Consider the following 15,099-nt stretch of genomic DNA (forward strand, 5'->3'; position numbering starts at 1 on the left):
CCCCGTCACTGCAAGGCTGCCTACACCATGTGTTGGCTGAGCCCCTTCTGTCTCTGACAGAAGTTTGGCCAAAAAGAGCAGATTTTCTGCTACTTTGATCATTTCCTGTGGTAAAAAGTGAAGGGAATTATCTGACCCAGGGTCTTTTTTTTTCTTTCTTAGTTTTGAAAAATAACATGGCTTTACATTTGCAAGTTCCCTTAAATAGTGTACTTGCTTTCCAATAGCATTTTGCTGTTGGTTTACTGGTTGCCTTACAGAACTTACTCTTTTTTAGACTCAGAAAACACATTGCTCTGATCTCAAACTCGAACCCAACTGCTGTATTGCATCAATAATGACCTCCCTATGCTGAAGCAGCAACCACAAGATAGTATCAAATTTACAGACAATACAGAGGTGGCAGCTTCTTCCCTGTTAAAAAATTATTACATTTAAAAATCAAGCTTACTTCTCTTGTGTGGGGACAGCGGTTTTTTTGGCTACAAATGTGCATTGCATAATGTTTTTAGAAATAAGTTAACCATTTTATTAAATGCACTATTACAGTAGTCTTTGACATATGTGATATAAGCACCCTAAAACTTTTTTCCCCCTCAAGACTCCACATCAGAAAACATCTCATGCTTGTGCAAGCCCATGTTGAAATAGTCACAGCATCTGCTGACTTAAATGGTGTGGAAGCATTTGGGAACAGGGGGCCAAGTGACAATCACTGACCTCTCACCTGCAAGTGCACCCTGAAAACTCATCCATTTTGTATTTTTTTCTGGCCCAAAGAGTAAACAAGCAGCATGAATCCACCTACTGAGATAATGTCTTGTGTCAGAATTAATATTCTATAGGAATAAATTCCAAATAAATTGTCAAAATATACATTGTCTATAAATGTGGCACTACAGCATTTAAAATAGATACATATATTCACACTTAGTAGTGGGACTCCACCTTTTTCAGCTCAGAAAAATGCCACACTTTGCAAGTTGTGATTGTTGGCATCAAAACTTTTCGACTTTGCTGTGCTAATTACATGAGTAGCAGAGATTTTGACAGCTACACAGTTGAGCTGAGGCCAGGGTGCAGTGTGTGCCTCCTTTTGTGTGAGTTGTACTTTCAAAAGAAATGATTGAACATTTTGAACTGTTAAAATTACAATTATTTTAAAATGCTACAGGAAGTTGCTTTGGTGAATTTACTGTTTGTGTATATGTTTGGTTTTTTTTTAAATCATACTGTTAAAAAATCATGGCCTGGCTATATTTCCCACTTTATTTATAAAACTGAATCCTTCCAGAACTCACACAGGTCAAAACCAGAGGGAGATCTAGGGCAATCTGGTTTCTTTCAGTATTAAAAAAGAAGATACGTACTTATTTATATATGTATGCATGTACCTCACTTAAAAATATAATAAGAAAGGCGATGAAGAATCCATAGTAACCTTGTTAAAACAAAAATTGCACTAAACCACTTCAAACAAGATCTTACCACAACAAAAATCAGCATTATCATCGTTAATAACACAGTGCCTTTCATATGCAGAGGTAATAAGCAGGCTGTGCTGTGATCCATATAACCTCAATAATGTATAAATGAATCAAAAAGGATCTAATTAGTTCAGCAGCACCAAAAACTATTAAGTAGAAACATCAAAAGAGCCAGTGGGACATTATTTTTTTTTGTCAGAGCTGCCCTTCAGAATTGTCTGGTTTGCATGTGGAAGGAGGAGGCCTGAGCAATGCAGGTGCCAGAAGAGAGCTGGAGCTGAAGGATGCTCCCCAGAGCTGTGCCTGCAGCATCCCTGCACGTCGCACACGAAGCCTGCCCCACGCAGGAGCTGTGCAGAGGAAGGGTGGAGGGTTCCTCTCCTCCTGTCCGCACAGAGACTGCACATCCTGCACGCCTCGCTCCTGCCCCTTCTCCTTCAGCAGGAAAAGGAGGAACCTGCCTTGGGAGGTGCCTCAGCTCCCAGGGAGACACCCGCCAGGGAGGGAGATACAAAGGACAGCAGAGCAGACACTCCACCAGCACCTCCCTGCAATGGCCTTGGTCTCCTCCGGGTCCCTCCGATCCTACAGCTGCTCCTGCCATACACACGGGAAAAGGCTTGTGTGCTCATGTGAGAGCCTCTTGGGAAATACCTGTGGAGGCATCTCAAAGTTAGAACACCGAGTGCTTGTATTTATTTATTACAAAACAGTGAGAGGAGTTCTACATTTCACCATAGCTGTGGGTACCCGTGCCTCTGCAGCACATGGTGAGAACATCACACCCCGCAGGAGGGCAGCCTGGGCTGATTACAGCAAAGAAAAGTCTTCATGCAATTCTCTAAAGTCAGAAAAGTTCCATTTAAATATAAACAAAACCTAAGACAAAGTCCACTGTAGATAAGGAATTATTTTTCTCTAACCCTGAAGATGCAGATATTGCTTGTATCTCCTCCAACAGATGTATCTGTCCACTACCCAGTAACGTCTTGCTCCACTTAAGTAAAAGCATCATATGCAAGAGAAACAATAATGCTATAAAACAAAGACCTTTCACTACCCCAGCTCCATTCCATACCCAAAGGTTTCCTTCTTCAAAGGAATAAATAGTATTTGTTAAGGTTTAAGCCACAGTAACAACATTTTTAAGGTGCTTCCTCCAATAGCTCTAAACATAGTTCAATCTGCAGACCTATAAAAAAATCCCATAATTATGCAATGGAGCGGGACAGAGAAACAAAACCTTTCCAGAAGACTTGCTCTTCTATTTATCTTTAACAGAACACAGAGAAGACAACAGATCTCACAGGGCCACAAAGACCAGGCTGACAACATTCATCATTGTAACTCTGGGAACTCTGCAGTGTGCACTGAGCTCCACTCACACCTCCCAAGGAATTCAACTGGAGATCAGCTGCACCTCAAAAGTTAGCCATGGTCTCCTGTAACCTACAACATCCAACTGCTTTGACAGAAATCTCTGCTGAGGAGCTCCAACACAAACCTCTGAGGAACTAAAGCACCCACTCCAACAAACCTTCACAATCCCAAGAAGACACACGGCACACACCACGCTAAACAGCGGAGCTAAGTTTTTCAATAAATAGTACTGAAACTCATAGATTGAGCCTACAGATGGCCCCCAATTTCTGCAAGAATTAAAATACAAAACCTTCTCAAAAGGTAACACAGAATGCTGATAAAGACAAACAAAGCCAGGCTGTGCCCTGCTGCAGTAACCAGCAGCGCTCTGCAGAGCAGCCCCAATGCCAGTGCACAGCAATGCCAGTGTGTGCAGCACTGCCCAGCTGTCCACAGCTACAACTGCAACAGCTCTGTCAGAGCCTCCTGACGAGGAGGGGTAGTACTGGGAGAGGGACAGTATTTATGAAAATAAAAGAACTGAATCGAAGCCTGTATGCTGCTGTCTAGAACTTACAGTTACGTTTGTACCACCCATTCCCGGGGGGAAATGACATACAATACAAACAGGCCTAGTTGTTCAATTATTCAAGGATTAAGAGATTCACAGAAAGGCATCTGAGAAACATAACATTTTAATAGATGAAATAAATACTCCAGTACATGCAAGATAAAAACTGACATTGGAAAAAAATTAAAAATCACTTTTGTTATAGTGTAATTTTGTTTGTTTGTTTAAACACTCACAGTAGCTTTTCCCCCAGTTTGGAAATCAACACATGGAAAACATAATCACAACCTCCAGTCCTTCCACTCCTACACACCAAATGCACTTCTAACCTAACACTTGATGCAAAATAAAAAAAGTCATACAAAACAAAAACAAACAAAATAGTAGCTACATCCATCATCTATGTGTTGTTGGGTTTTTTTCATTTCTTTAAATGAGTAAGAACTGAGGTAACCTTTTTCCTGCACAACCGAACAGCAAAATTTAGAAGGGAAATTTCGGAAGACAAGACAAGACAAACTTTAGAAACCGCACCCAGCGCGATTAAAGCTCTTTTTTTTCTCCTTTTTCTAAGATACCCCCACCTCCCCAGATATAAAAAAACTTTGAAACAGTTTTACCACTTGTGTGAAGACCTTGTTGAATAAAGGAAAATTTATCTGCAGATACGTGCTTAACTTTAAAGTAAAATAAAAAGAAGCCAAAACTGGCTACTTTTATTAGTACATATAGTTTGAGTATGTTCTGCTTCTTCACCACATGAAATCAAAGGATTGGGCTCATCCAAGCAAATTCTTTGGTATACAAAAAAGGGGTGAGGAGGTGGGATATTATTTTCCTTTAGCAATGACTGGGATCTAAACAGAAGATGTGGGGGTTAATTCACAGAATTGGAGTTCACTGGCGGTAAAGTCCTGGGTGAAGATCTTTCTCTTAGTGCCTGAGATAGCAGGTTGCAACCATCCGAGACGGCGCAAGCCGAGTTCCTCAACCTTTCCCTGTAATCGCTCATTTTGGTGCTACTTTCGGGGTGTTGGGCTATATCCCTGAGGCATTGGGTCAGGAGCACACAAGCAGATACCACACTCATGGCTCCTCCTAGGATGGCAGTTTGCACAGCTTTGCCCTCTGGATTAATGGTGGCAGCTTTACCCAAAAACTGGGGCTCAGTGGCAAAGCCCACCAGAGCATAGACGGACTGCACCAAAGGTCCACTGAACAAGACGCACCGGTTCCTGGTCAGCTCGCTGGGTGAGGTCTTGACCTCCTTGACACACGCCAAGAGGGCAGAGGCGCTGGTGCTCATACATTTGACACTGAGTTTGAACTGCTCCTTAGCAAATTTATCCTTGGATTTCTCACTGGCCAGCACGCAGGCGTCTGTCAGGAATTTCAAGTTCTTGGACATGTTCTGAGAAACCTCCAGCAGGAGCTGAGGGCTCATATCTGCCAAAGGGGTGGTCTTCAAGACCCCGCAGCCGTGCTCCACCTCGTGCCTACATCGGGTCACCTTGTAGCGATCCACCAAGCCAGGCATGGCAGGCTGGGCGCCCGGAGTCTCCACGGCGGCCAGGTAGGCAGCGTGGGCAGAGCACTCGGTCAGGGACACCACCAGCTCCCCCATCTCCATCAGGCTTTCTCCCACCTCCCCGAAGCGTCCCATGTTGAGCTGGCTCTGGACGTCATGGGTCAAGATGGAGAGTCCTTTGGTCCTGGCAATGATCGTGTCCCTGCACTTCTCAAAGGACTCACCGAAGACAGACAGACTCTCGGTGTTCACCGGCCTGGTCTCGCTCGACAGCAAAAGCAGATCGGCCACCAGTTGCATCTTGATCTTGCAGTGGTCGCAGATAGAGATGAGCTTCTTCCTCTGCACGGAGCTGCTGCTGGGGATGCCGCCGCCGGAGACCTCGCTGCTGGACTTGCCGGAGCCACCGCTAGCCATAGCGCCGGGGGGGCACTCGCATGCCGCTCGCTACCCCGCTGCCGCCGCCTCCGCCGCCGCCCGAGCAGTCCCGACTGAGCCCGGCAGGATCGCTCTGCCTTTTCCGCAACATCATTCCATTAATCGCCGGGAGGCAAGAAAAGGCTCTGGGCGCCGGGGCTGCCGCTGCTGCGGGGAGCGAGCTCGGCCGGGGCGCCCGCCCCGCTCCGGCGCCAGCCTCCGCTCCTACGGCGCTCCCGCGGCGGGGCGGCGCTCGCCGGGCGCCCCCGGGCCCCGGTCTGGCATCCTTCAGCTAAAAATACGTAATGATTTTTTTCCTTTCCTTTTCGCACACTGGCTCCTCTTCCTTCCACCGCCTCGTCCGGCTCTGTCCCCGGCTGCGGGATCCTGCGCGAAGTTCCCTTTAGCAGCCGCAATACCTCGGGGACGCGCCGCCGCCGCGCGGAGTTGGGGCAGGGGCGCAGCCCTTCAAGTTGCTACCGCGGCCCCGGCGCCTCCGGTCGGGGAGCGCCCGCCGGGCGCAGCTCGCAGGGGCCGGAGGGGCGGCGGCTGCGCACCATGTGCCGCCCCCGGCGCCCGGCGCGGCCCCGGCTCGCAGGAAGCGCCGCGGAGGGTGTGGCCCGCCCGCCCCGCACGGCCCCGCCGCGCACCCGCGGGGAGCCGGCCCGGGAGGGGACAGGGGCACGGCGGGGAGCCGGGACGCGGGGGACAGCGGGGGGAAGGGAAAAAAAAAAAAAACGGAGAAAGAGAGGAGGGAGAGGAAAAAAAAAAAGCTCCACCGGATCCGGGTGCTGGGGCGGGCGGGCGGATCCGTTCCCCTTCCTTTGCCGCTGCCTCACTCCTTCCTGCCGCGATCATTCACGCGGCCGCTGCGCGCTCGCTCCCCGCCGCCGCGGTCCATGCCCCGCGCCCGGGCCCGCCTCGCCGGCTCCGCTGCCGCCGCTCCAACTTAGGCTCTGCCCGCAAACAAGGGTGGTGGCCGCGGGCTGCAGCCGCGGATGCTGCGACCCGCCCGGCCTTGCGCTGCTCCTGCCATCTTCCCTGGCTGAGCCGCCAACTCCCAGGGAAAAAAAGAATTAAAAAAAAAAAAAGAAAGAAAAAAGGAGAGGAAATCTTCGTTTAAATTCCCTTTCTCAGGCTTTCAGACAAACTACTGGGAAGCGGCGGCTGCGACGGCGCTGCCAGCCAGACGCCGCACGGCTCTGGGGGAGCTCCCCCGCCCCGCTGCCTTTGCTGTAACCTCACTTGAGCCTATCGAAATCTTTTGTGCGGTGTCACCGCCCTTCGTTTAAATCCTGCCCTCCCCCCGCCGCCGCTCCGCGCCCGCCGCCGCTCGCTCCTCCCAGGCGGAGGGGGCAGCAGAGCCGGCACCGCCCGCGGCCCCGCTGCCCCGGGGCTCGCACTGAGCGATCCGCGGGCTGCGCAGGGAAGGCGACAGCACAGCCAGGAGCCGCCCCGGCAGGGACACAGCGGGCCCGGGTCCCGCTCCCGGCCCGGCACGGCCCGGGCAGCCCGCCAGGTGAGTGCGGCGTTCCACTCGGGCTCCCGTGCCGTGCCGTGCCGGGCCGTGCCGTGCCGTGCCGTGCCGTGCCGGGCTGTCCCGCTCCGCTGGCAGAGCCGGGTCAGAGCCGGGCTGTCCGCGGGCAGCGCTGAGAGCGCGGGATGGGGGATGGCTGCGGCTCTCTTTGCACACAAATACTGCTCTCAGCACCGGCCTTGACCCACATTTTAAACCAATGAAGACAATTCGGTCTGTTGCTTTCCCGTTTCTGTCGCTGTTTTTGAACGCTGGTTACTGTTTATTAGACTTTAGCAGGAAAATGTAAACCTACTGACGCTGCTGTGTAATGAAATCCCTACGAAGACTTTCTCTGATCTGTTTCCATTCTGCAGCACACCGAGAACTTTTTCAGAGGATTCTTGTCTAGAGCAAGTAAACCTGAGGCACACATCAGATTCTGTCCTGTTGCACAGTCTCTGCTTCAATATAATATATATTCAAAGCCCATGTTGAAACCATATCTTACATATTTGTTACATATTTTGGTGTAGCTTAAGCTGCAGCTAAATAATATTATTTTGCTCCTTTCAATCAGAATTCTCTTTTTAAGTCAGCAATCTAATTCTAGGCATTTACAATGCATCTAGCAGGGTACAAAACTCCAGAAGTACATTTGTCCAAATTCACAGTTAACATCCTGCTACATTCCTACTACTGCAGGGGTATAAACCACCTTGAAATGAATGAAAATTGGACCAGATTCCTCACATCCAATGATGTCCTGGCACAAATAGAGTCCACCTAATGGATTCCATACATTTAAAGGGCTTCAGACAAGTTTATTTGCACATTAGCCGGAAGAACCTTTGACCTTCTACTTGTAGAGCAGGATGAACATAGATGTGAAAGTGAGGGGTTAACAGGGTGCCTGTATTGGGGGGCAGGGGAAGCCCTTGCCATAAAGCCAGCCTTGAGGAAAGGGGTAGATACTGATCAATGGGTGTGTCAAAAATAGGGCAGTTCTCCACCCATCCCTCCTCACAAAAACAGCACGAGGGAAATTCTGTTTACTTGAGTCAGATTATAGCAGTTTCAAGGAAGGTCATGATTTGGGCCTAAACAATTTTGGCTTACTGCCAGCAAATTATTTTCAAAAGTATAAATAGGAATGATTTCAGAGTACTCTGAAAAATAAAAATCAATGGGCAGAAGAAGCCAGCTGAACTGTATTTCAAAGTATTTCCAGATATGTCCTTACATGAGGTGATAGTATGCAGCACGAGGAATGTCTCTCATAAATATTAACCTAGTTTATCTTTAATGAGGATTGACTACATTTAATTAGGGTTTGAAAGATTTCATTTTAGAAGATGTAGGTCTCATCCTTGGCTAGAAGAGGTGTTACATGACCTAATAATCTTTTCCACTTTTAGATGCTGCTGCCTGCCATGATGCTCTGTGTGATTTGTGCCATTCCCCAAGGACAAAGCAGAGAGATCCTTGGTTTGGACAGGTCCTGCAGAGCCTCCTCCACCAGTCTCCCTCCACAGAAACCCAGCTGGCCCTTAACTGTGGCAGCTCCTACAAGCCGACAGGGCCACTAAAGCTCTTACTAACTGCTACAATATCAAGCAAATATTTTTCTAGCTCTTTTAACCCATCCACAGGACTTATCTGCCTCGGTATTAGCAAGGGGGAAATCTGGTAATTTTTGTCCTTTAGTTGGTGTTGCATGTGGAGAGTGCCCAGGGAAGTCTTGCCAAATGCCATTCTCCTCCCATAGTAGCCCTGGGTGTTTAGCTTTTCGGCTTGTTAAATGTTTGGGGAAGTGTGACTTGGCTTTTGCTTTTTGAAAAAACAATGTAGAAAATACCACTTTCATTAGTAATTTTTACCATTTCCTGGAGCAGCTCCCCTTGGAACCATCCTGCAGACTGCAGGGCTGCTGCCTAGGCACCCCTGGCCTGGCTGGATTCCCTGAACATACAGTCCCATTCTAAAAGGCAGCCTTGGAGGTGGATTTGGGTTGGTAATGTGAGCAGAGCTGAGAGTCAGCAAGGTACATGCTTTAAAGTGCCAGTGCATGTGATTGAGGAGGAAACTTGCACCCAGTGGTGTTTGGGGTGAGTATTTCCTTTGTAAGTCTTCTGCACATCTCTTCCAAGGAGAACGTGTCCATACCTATTTATTTCGTGGCTGCTGAGTGCAAAGGTGATCCACAGGACTTGGGCAGCTCACTGAATTCGTATGAAAACTTGGAAGAAAATCAGGTGGCCATGCTTGGCTTTAAAAAGATTTCACTGACAGAGTCGGAATGAATTAACTCTGGGGTTCAAACCAGCAGGCATTGTCAGATACAAGGGATTAAAAGGCTTTTTAATGTGGCTTAGTAGTGTACAGAAGATTGGCTTACTTGTATGAGCTCTTCTTTTGTCACATTGATCTTTATTTTGCATTGTGCTTAGTACAACAGAAACTGGAGGCTGAAGTCTTCTTTCCTGAATCATCTGACAGGACTTGGCCCTTTTATTGCTTAGTAAAATATTTTTTGTGAAGGAGGAATTGATTTTTGCTAGTGTAGCCACTGTTGAGTAATAGCTGAAGAATACCAAGTTGTAATAATTTCATGAGCACTGTATGTGGCCAGGTCAGTGAGAGGAAGTTACTGTATGGTGGGTTGTACTTCTCGATATTACTTTGCTGTATAGATGTATTGATCTAACCTAATAGGGAGCTAGCTGATGAAGGAATAAAAGGCAATTCAGTGGTTCCCCTGTGTCAGCTCTATGTGACTAAACCCGTGAGGTGGTAATTATGGGAATGATAGCTCCAGATCTGAGGGATGCAGCTGGTTGTCAGGCTGTAAACTAAAAATCATAGGAGGATAAAGTTGGCAGGAACTGATGGAGGAAATGCTTTAAGACAAAGGCTTTGCAGAAGAGGGTGGATGAAGATGGCCCTTCCTCTCTGCAGCATTGAAAGTCACACAGAAGGAAAGGCAAGTGTGTTGACCAGCTTATTGCCCTTAAGATCTATTTTGTCTTAAATGTTTTGGTGCTGAGTAAGTGTTCTGTGGTCAGTACTTACAGCCATTACTTCATGGGAGACTAAAGCTGTGAGGTCTGGGTCTGTCTCGGGTCTGCAGAGGTAGCCGTGGTTGATGCACTGGGGATGGAACCTGAGAACTGGTCTGCTTGTAGCCAGAAACACATATCTGGAGAAACAGTTAGCCAGGCACTTGAGACAGCAAAGTGGAAATTCAGTCACAAGTTTTGTTTCTTCTTTTGTCTATAAATAAATAGGTTTTAGAATAGTGGGTGTGTTTTCACATACAGGTTTAATTAACCTTGATGTTCTGATGTCGTGGTTTGTGTTTGTTCTTTTTTTAATATGGCATAGGCAAAAACACAGTATCAAAGGTAAGAACAAATTTATTACATAGACACCATTAATGTAAATATCCTAGTAGTGGGATGCTGGTCAGTTCCTGTTTCTCAGCTGAAAGGTAATACAGCAAAAGAGGTTTTTCTGTTGTTGTCCTTTTATTCACCATTTATTGCACTGTTTTCACCACTTGCCATATATAATCGATTGGTTGTCCCCTGCTGTTACCATGGATATTTAGTACATCAACATGGGAAAGAGACACATTTTTATGGAAAGGAAAATGCAGCTACAAAACTCCTCTTGCACTGAATGGACAGCTGTGCCATATTTTATGTGAATACAGCCAATAATGGCTTTTTGCTTCTTGTTCTTGCTTGTATCTACACACACATCCCTCCTGCACCTCGTGTGTCGTGAGGCTGGTGCCCAGGAGGTGCCTGTAGCTCCTGTGTCCATTCTGCCTCCCTGGAGCAGGTGAGAAGGGCCAGAGGAAGGTTTGTAGCCTTTGAACTCAGGAGCACTCCATGGAAGAATGGCCATTGCTGCTGGTTAGAGTGGTCCAGCATAAACAGGAATCCAAGACCCTCCCTTAGACTCTTGCCACTGGGTTTTTTTGAGATCAAAGGAGAACACGGTATTTTGAACAAAATGTGCAAGGGCCCACCCTTCCTGAATTGCACTTTTGGTGGTATGTTCTGTCCTGCAGCTGCAATACTCTACAGAGGGGTTTGGGTTTTTCCCCTCCCTGCCCTCTTTTAATATGCATCATGAGAGAAATTTAATAGATGTTTTCACAGGAGCCTCTGATCCTACACTGCTCTCATTGTGCCTGTGTTCTGTGAGCAGGGCTGCTGATCATTAACAATATAACCCTGGCACCTCTAATTCATCTGAAGTTCATGTTATGTATTACTTACATTAGATCTAGGTGCCAAAACTGACCTGTAAACCTAAAATGAAATTGGGACTACAACATTAATTTCATTTAGATTGTGAAAAGTAGACTATAAATAGAATTCCTGTGGGAACTGTGTAAATCTTCTTTGACATTGATTTGATGTAATTCTTTTCCTAATAGGGTAACTTTAAATTGTGTAATCAGTACATAGTTTAAACCAGCACAGATTTGTAGCAAATTTTGCAGTGAGATGAGTACTAAGAAGCACATTTGTGGTGTTTCTGAATTTAAGGATAACACTGTACAGCTTTAATGCAGTTGACTAGACAGTCAGGCATCATACCCTCCCCAGCCCTGAGCAGACATGTAATGACACAAAGCTGTGATGTCATTTGTCAAACATCCCCATCCCATCAATAAATTTTAATTTATAAAATGCATGTGCACAGGATAACGCAAATTCAGGACGAAGATTTATTTTATGTTCAAAACTCAAGTCAGAGTCTGAATTTCAGGGTTAGTAACTGAATCAGAATTTCATGTCTAAATCACAATAATTAATCCTTCATCTGGGAAAATTTTGAATTAAAGACTTAGGTTTTCAAATTGGATCCAGGAGTTCAAGATCTGACTAGCTCTGGAACAAAAATTTGTGTTCTCTTAATAGATGGCAAGTAAGTGTGCTTGTCTGATGCATTAAATTAAACCAAGGACTGAAATTATTCTGAATATTCAAATGTTCATGCTCTAGATGACAGCATATTCTGCTTGCTGTGCTGCTTTTTTTCTTAGGCATGTTCTTGTTTTTAAAGATAACATGTTCAGGTCTGATTGTTCAAGTTTAATTCTGCCTGTGAGTAAATTCAGAGGGTTGGATTAACACATGCACTGTCTGTGCATGAGAGCTCGGGCATTAGATTCTCTGCAGGGGAACATTTAAGGTACTTGAGATAATTTGATCTATGAAAACAATAATTTTGAATGTTTTACTGCAAATAACTCATAATATCCTGACATTCTGTAAAATGTATGATAGTGCTTTTAAACAGGGAAGATTATGCTGAATGTTGGGACATCTCAAAACTTGCTTGAAGTTTTCTGGGTCTCTTACTCAGCAAGTTTTCTGTATTGTTTAAAACAATATTGTCCTGGTCCTGCTCTAAGTCAGTAGGTGCAAAAGCCTGTTAGGTTGTGTAAGTCAGATCTCAATCAATTTTGGTATTCAAAATTACCACTGCAAAGCTGCCTTGCACAACACTTAATTCATCTGGGCCTCTGTTAAACTTCCTTTTGTGTCAGTAGAGTTCTTGAAATGAATTGATTCTTCCAGACACAGCAGGTGCTGATAGCAGGCAGCCCTTGCATGTCCATTCTCCCTTCTGCATGCTTAGGGCTGATCTTCTGTCTTAATTGTCTAGATGTCCCTCCAAGAAGGCAGGCACTGCTTTTTCCTTAATGAAGTCAAGTTCCTTGTTCTTTCTAAGGTTTCATTCCAAGGAATGTCAAGGAACAAGCTTTAAGATTCTGCTATACTGTATTTGCAAAGAAAAGTAAAATGTGACAAATAGGAATCCACTTTAAAACAGAAAATTGCATATAAACTCCACCAGCAGCAAAGACTTGAGAGAGTTTCGGCAGTTAAAAATTCACATTCTTCTCCCAACTACTAAGAAAGAATGATAAGGAAAATACGTTTTTTGCACAAATATAGTTCCAAAAATGGGGGAAAAAAATCTCAAACTTCACTGACAGAAATTTAGAACATTCTGAATCCTCTCATATTATAGCTTGACCCAGCCCTGCTCAATAATAAAAAAGTTTACAAGGGAAGGTAGATTTGCCTTTCTGATAAGGTATAATTAAAGGTACTGCTAATAAAACTTGAGTGTTGCAGAGGCAGAAATGACAGTCACAGCTTGAGACCTTCCCTGGCATGACTAGATGGGACTTTCAGCTACAAGGTAAAGCATTTACCACCTTACTCTTGCAATCTACAGTGAAAGCAGCCATATATTGTCCAATCCATTCTGTACTGCAATCCTAATAGTGTTGGTTGCTAGGACTATAAAAACTGTTAAGAAATGTGAAAACGCTTAAGCTATAAAAAGCATATTGGCATGACTCTGATCATTACACAGTGTGCTTCAATAAAAAGCAAATGCAATTTAATTTGCTCCTGTCTGTGGTGTGTGCGTTTGTTTCCTGCAAAGAGGAACAGCAGAGAACAGGGCTGAACAGGTGTTTGTCCTGCAGCTGACCCCACAAGCAGCAGACTTGAACCAGTCTAGCCAGACACAGAATTTTGCCTGAACAGAGGTAGTTGTGAAGTCAAAGCCAAGCATGAAAACCGCCTCCTTTTCAAATTAAAGCTTTTATTGGCATGACAAGGAAATGTATAGTGTTGTTTGGTGCAGTCCTGGGTACAGTGAATGACTTGTTCACCTACCAAAGGGAATCAGGTTACTTTTGAGATCTGTATCTGAATGTAGTATCAGACATTAGAGTAAGTTGGTTTGGTTTATTCTAACAAGAAAAAACAGAATTGAAAATATTTCCTAGTAGAATTTCAATGAAAATATTTTATGCTGCAAGTCCAGCATTCCAAGATAGAATTTTTTTTTCAGTGAATGTATGCACAATCCAGTAATAACAAAAGTTAGCAGAAAGCTATTTTAGTAAAACCTCATTAATCATGGCAATCTGATATAGTATACCTGATGTTCATTATATTTAATGAGAAATCACCAAGCAAATGTGCTCGTTAGTGGCTCTGGTATTGGACAGCTCTGTGAGAAGTACTTGTCTAAACCCTGTTTCAGTTATGTACATTTAACAAGCTCCACGAATAGCTCTGGGCTGCTTCCTGTTCTCAGGCACTGGCAGTGTGTCTGAAATGTTATAAACCATGGAGGCTGCAGCCCAGGCTGGTTGTTTATGGGGGTGCTGAAATCTTGGATCCCACATCCTCCTCTGCTGTTTCTCGTGGTGCGTGTGCTTGGCAAGCTGCTGCTTCATGTGCTGTGTGTGTGACTTCAAGAGTCACTTCAAGAGTTAGTCCAGGCTTTGGAGAGCCTCCCCAAACCCACGCCCCAGCATCCTGACTGCTTTTATTTTATGTTTGCACACCTTGCCCATAAAGGCACTGGGTTCCTGCTTCATTACGTGGCCAGAACTGGATCATCTGGGGTTGAACTTAATGATCTTTAAAGCCCCTTCCAACCCAAACTGTTCTATGATTACAGGATTCTATGATACAGTAACAGAATAGGGGTTGGAGAGTTCTCCCAACAGAATTAGTTCTCTGCTCTGAACCTGGTCTGTCTTCAGTGCTGGAATGGAAAAGCAGCCTGTTCGTAGTCAGCCTGAGTGCAATTAGTATCTACCACTAGCAGTAACAGTGCTGCTTCCTTGAATTCCCAAGTTTTAACTTCCTGAAATCCAAAGTGAAAGGTAGAAGAGAAGATTGTGTTGCTTGTAATTAAAAAATGCTACCATGAGGAAAAAATGAAGACTGGAGTGAAATAAGGCTGTGCAGACATCCATGCATGTAATTTGGATTAGATAATGGAAAAACAGCCTGTACAAAGAAAAAAGCCCATACCTCGCTCTTTTTTTTTTTTTTTTTTTTGGTGGTGGTCAGATGTTCTGGAGTTGTATTTTAGTAGCAAACAGCATTAATTTTAATACTTTTCTTTTAGAAACCTAGTATTGCTGAGAGAGTAGTCAACATCAGAAGACCCATGCAATGGGCCCAGTTCCCATCACACAGATCAGCAAACCCGGATACTTTCCATCCTGTTTTTACAAAAAAGCAACGAGAAGCAACCACATAGCTTAGATCCCAGGCGCTGGGCCCATCATTTATTTACTCGTTTTAACCTCCCAGTGCCCAGCGTTCTGTCCCTGCCCGGGCCCTGCAGGACCGCGCCGGGGGCTGGAGCGGGGCTT

General features: G+C 45.4%; 1 protein-coding gene and 1 long non-coding RNA gene across 2 annotated transcripts; one reads left to right on the forward strand and one right to left on the reverse strand.

Annotated features, from left to right (window-relative positions):
* Window positions 1-3,526: 3,526 nt before the first annotated feature.
* LOC117002140 (talin rod domain-containing protein 1-like) lies at window positions 3,527-5,571 on the reverse strand. Its single transcript, XM_033070981.1, has one exon. It carries the CDS (start codon window positions 5,363-5,365, stop codon window positions 4,298-4,300), a length of 1,068 nt encoding a protein of 355 aa, XP_032926872.1. The 5' UTR covers window positions 5,366-5,571; the 3' UTR covers window positions 3,527-4,297.
* Window positions 5,572-6,800: 1,229 nt separating this feature from the next.
* Window positions 6,801-13,320, forward strand: LOC117002217. Its single transcript, XR_004419233.1, has 2 exons — window positions 6,801-6,884; window positions 8,300-13,320. It is a non-coding gene; the product is annotated as an uncharacterized LOC117002217 (long non-coding RNA).
* Window positions 13,321-15,099: the final 1,779 nt, after the last annotated feature.

Source organism: Catharus ustulatus, chromosome 12, assembly GCF_009819885.2.
Source record: "Catharus ustulatus isolate bCatUst1 chromosome 12, bCatUst1.pri.v2, whole genome shotgun sequence".
Lineage (NCBI taxonomy): Eukaryota > Metazoa > Chordata > Aves > Passeriformes > Turdidae > Catharus > Catharus ustulatus.

Bases quoted from the DNA above. Each gene is read 5' to 3' on its own strand.
- LOC117002140 (XM_033070981.1), bottom strand. From the start codon at position 5,365: ATGGCTAGCGGTGGCTCCGGCAAGTCCAGCAGCGAGGTCTCCGGCGGC.